This window comes from Mesitornis unicolor, unplaced genomic scaffold, assembly GCF_000695765.1.
Source record: "Mesitornis unicolor isolate BGI_N332 unplaced genomic scaffold, ASM69576v1 scaffold2090, whole genome shotgun sequence".
Taxonomy (NCBI): Eukaryota; Metazoa; Chordata; class Aves; order Mesitornithiformes; family Mesitornithidae; genus Mesitornis; species Mesitornis unicolor.
In genome coordinates, this window is record NW_010157365.1 from 17,815 (window position 1) to 24,774 (window position 6,960).

The 6,960-nt window shown below is 52.7% G+C and overlaps 1 protein-coding gene across 1 annotated transcript; it reads left to right on the top strand.

Moving 5' to 3' along the window:
* The first annotated feature begins 2,420 nt into the window (after positions 1-2,420).
* On the top strand, positions 2,421-6,620 carry PTGES (prostaglandin E synthase). Its single transcript, XM_010179599.1, has 3 exons — positions 2,421-2,531; positions 3,986-4,068; positions 6,371-6,620. Exons 1-3 carry the CDS (start codon positions 2,424-2,426, stop codon positions 6,618-6,620), a joined length of 441 nt encoding a protein of 146 aa, XP_010177901.1. The 5' UTR covers positions 2,421-2,423.
* Positions 6,621-6,960: the final 340 nt, after the last annotated feature.

Consider the following 6,960-nt stretch of genomic DNA (forward strand, 5'->3'; position numbering starts at 1 on the left):
GAGGTGTGCTGAGGGGAAGAAGGTGCACAAAGGAAAAAGGTCTTGCTGCCAAAGAGCCTGCGGGCTGGATGCTCAGCTGGTAAAACCTGGAGTGGCTCCATGGAGGGCATGATGTGTTGCTAAGGGGTCCGGCTGTCTGTCCTAGCTCCCAGGTTCCTGGGAGAGCTGGAGAAGGGGCTGCTGGAGAAGGTCTCACCCAGGCTGTGCATTTGGTCTGGCCCTTGCATCGTCCCAGTCCTTGGGCACCAAGGTTCTACGCAGTATGGGTTTGCTCCCTATCAAGTGTGGAGAGGGGAAATGGGAGGGAGTAATGTTTGGGGTGCAGCTTTGCCATCAACTGCTTATGCTTGCCATCATGGCATTTGTAATTGCTGAGCTCCAGGGAGACGTGAGTGGGGCTTGGATGCAGTTTGGTGGCAGCACAGGGCTGGGATGTTCACCTTGGGCCCCAGCCCTTACCACAGTGTTTGAATCCACATGTGTGTCCTGGTGTCCCCAACCCCATCGGGAAGGAGCCCGATGGGGACATTCCCTGTGGAGCTCCATGCTGGGCTGTGCTGGGACTTGTTCTGCAGCTGCCCTGACGCCAGTGTGGTGATCACCAGCTGCAAGTGACTCTCCCTTGAAACTAAGCGTTTTGGGTTTTCAAAGGCTCTCTGCACACTTGAAAGTCATGGGACTGAACAAGTGCATTGCAATGAGTGGTGCAGCATTTTGGGGTTTGCAGCATCAGGGGAGAACGACGGTACTTCTGTATCACCTGGGACCAGGGCTGCTGTGCCCAGAGCACAAGGCTGCCTTAAATTCAGACCCCAGGAAAAAAGCCGCTGTAGCCTGTTCTCCCTGGGGAATGAAGTGCCATCAGCATCCCATTGCTGGGGACAAACCTGTCCTGGTGTAACAGGGTCTGTAGTGGTGGGACTGGGCTCTGGTCCTGGGCTGGGTGCTGTGCTCCCCTGGGTTACTCTGGACCCACCTTGGAAAGGACATGAGTAGTTTTGCTTAATGGGAGTTAAAAAGTTAAAAAGCCCTGAAGAACAAAACCAGTCCTAGAGGCACTGATGCTTCAATACATGGTTTTGTATATGAGAAAACATACTCCGTTTACTATTTTGAGGGGCTTTTTTCTGGCTTGAAACTGTTTTATTCCAATACGTTAGTTAATTAAAAAACTGCTCACATCTTCAAAGCCTTCATTTTCCACTCAATCTCCAACAGTTTCCATCTACCTGAAAGAAGTTGGGTTTGTTGTTTTTTCCTCTGTGAAGGAACCAAACCCCAGATCCAGCCCTTCAACACTGATAAACTTGGAGAGCTCTGATCTGCTCCATGCTGCCAGCACGCTGGACACTCACTGCTGCCAGCACTGGGGCCAGGGCCGGGGAAGAAAGAGTTAAAGGTTTACACTGGAAGAGCAGCCCAGCTGCCTGCAGAGGCTTAGATCCCACTCCTCCTTCACCAGGGTTTGATGGGGGGAAAAAGCCAGCTTCAAATTCAAATGCCACTTTCTAGACCGAGAGCAAAATTACAGCCAACTGCCCTGATTCATCCTCTCGGAGAAAACGAGGAGAAGCTGTGTCTGGGCTGGGCAGATTGGTGTTAGTTTCTGTCTTCAGGTTTGCGGCTTTGACTTGCCTGGTTGTGCTCCTGAGGAGCTCCCCTCCCAGCCGGGGGGTACGGGGGCAGCCCAGACCCCCGAGTGATGGGCGCTGGTGAGGCAAGAGACAGCTCTGTCCCCTGTCCCCTATCCCTTGGCAGGTGGCTGTATAAGGGAGGCTGCCTCTGCCACGGGAGCGCTCAGCCCGCACTGGGCGGGACTGGGAGTACTGGGAGCGCTGCCACGGAGGGGTGGGCTGTGGGATGGGGCACGGAGGGAGCGCAGGAGCGCAGTGCTGGATGCGGCTGAGGTAGGTGCCTACCTTCTTCCTAACTCCTTCTTCCCAGGGCAGACCAGCTCCTGTTCCCGGCTGGGCAAGGGATGCTCTGTGCAGCTCCGTCCCTCCGGACACAAACAGGAGGGGAGCAGGGGGATCGTGGGAGGCTGTTTTAGGGAGGCAAGAGTTGCTGTGGCCCCCACGCCGTCGAGGGGACTGTGTCCCAGCAGTTTGGGGCATCGCATCCCACGGAGGTGGTTGAGGCAGGGAGTGAGGAGCAGAAGCAGCCGGCGGCAGGGAGCCGTGGGCAGCCTGCGCTGTGTCCCCATCTGGGGGTCGCTCACCGACAGCTCTGCCACATCATTTACTCCTGTCCGGCTCAAAGGGGTCTACGGGGGCTGTGAGCTTTCGCCGGAGAAACAGCGATGACTTCTGGTGTCTTTAACAGTGACTGTTCCTGCCCCTCTCCCGCAGAGCCCTCCCGCAGCCCAAGCAGGACCTGCGCTGGCTGAGAGTGCTGCAGGCGACCGAGCGGCACCTTCCCCCAAAATGATGGAAAACACGGTGTTTATGTCCTTTACGTTCTACAGCACGATCTTGATTTTAAAAATGTACGTCATTGCCATCATTACGGGACAAGTGAGACTCAGAAAGAAAGTAAGTTCCAGTTTCCTTTCTGGCTTTTTCTTTGGATTTCTGTGGGGTTTTTGTTGTTGTTGTTGTTTGTTTGCTTGGGTTTTTTCTTTTTTCCTTTTATTTTTATTTATTCCTGTAAAGGCCAACAAAGTTTTCCTGAAGCAAGCTGAGTTTTCCTTGACTTAGGTTGAAAGCAAAACATGTTTCAGAGCTGCAGCAGATAATTATCTCGCTTCTCTTTGGCTTTTTTAGTTTGTTTCTACCATCTGTAGCTTGTTGTTTGTAATTTCTGAAACCTAATATAAATAGTAATTTCAGATCTAAAATGCCATGCAGGTGAGCTGCTTCTGGAAAGAGAATGTTTATAGTTAATTTGCCATGTCTGAAAGAAAAGGGGGGGGGGAAGGGTTTAAGAACAAATCATTGCAATGTTTTTCTTTCTTGCAACATAGCAGAAAGCTTTCCTGCTTTTGGAGGCTGAACTGCTATGTGAATGTTCCAGGAGAGCAGAAAGTCGTGGGGAATAAAAGCAATAACTGGAAGAAATGGTTCCTGAACACGGGGGGAAATACAGGGAAGAGTGGGAGCTCTGGCTGCCACCAGGAGACGGGGTTAACTGCACCTTTTATCGCCTACAACCCAAATTGAACTTGTGGCAAAACTCAGCTGTCTGTAAAATCTGTTTCAAAGTATTTAAGAAGTTTCTGACTGCATCAATGAAATGGGAGGGAGGGATTTCTGCTGTCAGATAGAATACAGAGATGGATACTCCTGTGCTGTAGCATCTTTGTGAGGGGTGAATTGGCTTCTCCCTTTGTGTTTCTGAATGGGAACAGTCAGGGCTTGTTACAGGATTAAAGAAAGTGCCAGAGCTCTTTCCAGCTGCAAAGTGAAGCTGTCACATGTACCCAGGTCCCTGAGGAACACTTCTGAGCATAGGTGGGGAGCTCAGATAAATCATTTTTATTTGTAAGTTTATTAGTGTAGGATCTAATTTCCCCAGGGTTGCTTTCAATCACAAGGTATCACTGCCAAAAAGCCAGCCATGGAACACTCTATTCTCGGTAGGGTGAACTAATCTGCCAGTCCCAGTTATCTTTTGAATGCCACATTCAGTCTACACACTCTATGCCAGCGATGATCTCATCTGGCAAAGTCTCTTTTAAATGGGTTTCACTGGGAGAAGTGGACTGGGATGAGGCCAGAACTCTCTTGAAGCCTCCGTTTTGGGACCTGCTCAGTGGGCAGAGTTGGGATTCTCAGAGGATAAGGAAAACCCATCGGGAGGTGCAGGGTTTAACCCCCAGGACCGTGCACATGGAAGTGCAGTTACTCTTATCTTTGTGACAGGTGGTGAGAAATGAGCTGAAAGATCTCCTTGGGCAGGAGGAAATCCCCACCGGTCTTAAAGCTTCTACCTGTGAAGCTCCTGAAAACATTACGAGCACGTATATTTTGGGGACTCTCTCTTGCAGGCGTTTGCAAACCCGGAGGATGCTCTGCGCAATGGGGGGCTGCAGTACTACCGTGAGGACCCCGACGTGGAGCGGTGCCGCAGGTGAGTACGCACAGGTGCTGGCATTGCCCCTGCACCGCAGGGAAGGCCCTGGCAGCTGCTGGCAAAGAGGCAAAGAGGGAAGCTGAAGGGCTCATTAAGTAAGTAATTACCCAGATGGGTTGGATGCCTGGAGTGTGGTTTCAGGATCCTGTGCACTGGGGCAGCTTAATATTTAATGGCAGCGTGGTGTGCACTGGAGCAAGGACACATGGAAGGACCCAGGTTTGGGGTCTGACTCCGACACAGTTAAACTCCATCCCAGATGCTCAAAGTCCTGTGAGCCCCTGGGAGCTCGTCCCATACCCACACCCACCCTGCTCTGAAAAGACCCCAAACCCCTCCAGATCCCTGCACAGCTTGGATGGTACAGCCAGGCCATGACTGGGACATGCGTGACTGGTCCCAGTGCTGTATTCTGCCCTGTTTGGACATCTGGGAAGAGGCTGGGCATGATGGTGATAACTTTAATCTCCTTCATTGCCCAAATCCTGCATCAAGCATTCAGCCCTGGGCTTGCATTGCTGTCCCCCTTACCCAGAAGGTGCCCCAAGGGCTGGGTCACTGCATGGGCTGGTGACGTGCAGGAAAAGGGGCTGGAGCCATGCCCTGCTGTCACTGAGCCATCGGCTGCCAGGTCTGCTGCAGGCGGGGGACTGTGCTGTTTGCCTCTCGCTGCCTGCAAAATCTGCTTTAAAAAATACCCAGTGCTACCTAATCCCCAGGCTTCCAGAGGGAGGAGTAGGGGGAACAAGCTGTTCCCTTGCTAGGAAAAAGAAAATAGTTGTAATAATAATCATGATCCTCTTTTGATTAGTCAGAAAAGAGAAACTTTCATAAAAATAAATAACCAGAGCTGCAGCAAAGACCTGGGCAGTCAGATCTGACTTGTGCAGTTAACACACTCGGGGTCAGTCCTTGCTGATCTGCTCACAGCCAAATTAAACCCAAGATATTTCTGCTGAAAAAGGGGGATGTTGGGTTTTCCTCTCACATGTTACCAGGAGGGGAGCAGAGCCACAGCCAACAATTGAAGAAATCAGTGTTTGATGAGGCTGTTGCTATGGTGGACACAGGGACATCTCCTGCACCATAGACCTGACTCCAGGGGCAGGAGAGGGGGCTTAAACCACAACCGTCTCTCTTTTCCGAAGCCAGTTTTCAGTCAGGTCTATCCCAGCCTGTGTCTGCACTGATGAGCTGTGACCGAGCATCCTAAAACTTTCCGGCCACGTCTCAGCTGGCACAGAAGAGCAGCACAGGGATCCTGGCCTTTGCTTCAGGGAAAAAAAGTGCTTACAATTTTCTCTGGGCTTTGTGAACTTGTAAATGTCCAGGGGCACGGGAATGGGGAAGCAAGGGTGGTTCTTACCAAGGCTTCACCTCTGCCTCTCAAACCTTCAGATATAACAGGGGAAAAGCAACTGACCCTCGTGCCTGGGTCACTCTCCAGCCCAGATCTGTCCCCACTGACCAGAGCACAACCTGAGAGCCCCCATTGAAGCACAGGATGGGGCTCTGTGCTGCAGAAAGCAGCTTTTGCTTTGGGGAACCAAAGAAGGGGAGGCAGAGGCGGTGGGAGGGCGAGGACAGCCTGCTGCTTTGGGGACCAGTTTTCCTCCTTTGCAGGATGGTACTGGGGCAGGAGGGATATGGCCTGTGCTCATGGCATGATTGGATCCTGTGTCGGTAGCGGGGTGAGTGGTGGCAGGTGATGCTGTGACACCCAGGCAGGCGTGTGTCAATGTGTCATTGCAAGGCCACAGCAGTCACCCTGACCTGATGATGGTGCAATTAAGCAGGTGCTGCTGGCAGTGTGTGGGTGCTGGGGATGTTCAGGCTGCTCCTTCCCAGTCCCTTTTGGATGCACTTACGTAGAGGGGTGAAGCTGCAAACCCTCCCATCCTGGGAGTTTCTCCTCTGGAAGCCTCCCCATCATTGTGTAACGTGGCCACATCTGGGGCCAGGCCGCGCTGGCGCTGCACCAGCTTTCAGCTTTTCACAGCTTTGGAGGGTCTTTGTTTTGCTTTGTTTATTTAAAAGCTCCAACCCTCACGCTGTCATCTGTCGCAGCAAAGGTGTCGCAGTCACGGAGTGCAAGCTTTGGGAGCACAGCATCCCCAGGGAGATACACTGGGTGTTAAATCCCACTGCCTGCACATGATCTGACTCCTCTGGGGGCTGCATCTGCTCCATCTGATGGAGGAGAGGACCAGCTCCACCACAGCCTGGATGCTCTGTCCAGAAGGGATGGGAGATGGCAGGGAAGCCTGGTGGGAAGAAGCAACCTTATCTCCCTTTTCAGGGCCCACCGCAATGACATGGAGAACATCTTTCCCTTCCTCTTCCTTGGAGCCATCTACTCCCTGCTGGATCCCAGTCCCACAGTGGCCAGGATCCACTTCTTCATCTTCTGCGTGGGGCGCATCATCCACACCATTGCCTACCTCCTGCGGCTGAAGGCGCCCACTCGCTCCGTGGCCTACAGCGTGGCACAGCTGCCCTGCTTCTCCATGGCTCTGCAGATCCTCCTGGCCACCATCCCGTACTGGTAATGCCCAGCGAGAGCGACCATCTGAATCCCCTCGTCCTGCGCTCTGCTGGTTTCCCTGGCTGGACTGGGTGGTCTGTGTGCGAGTGTGAGTGTGCGTGTGTGTGTGTATGTGGTATATTGACAAGGAGGACATCTGCACTCCAAGGTTGCTCAGTGCAGCCTTGATAAAGTCCCCTTGCTGTTGGAATTGGGCAGGGAAGTCACCAGAGAGAAGGGGCACATCTGCCCGTGGAGCAAGAAGGGGATGCAGAGGCAGGCTTTTCTCAACCCTGCTAGAGGTGGAAGGGGAAAAGCCCCCTGACTGCCCCTCAAGGAAGGGGTTAATTAAAGGATAGTTTTTT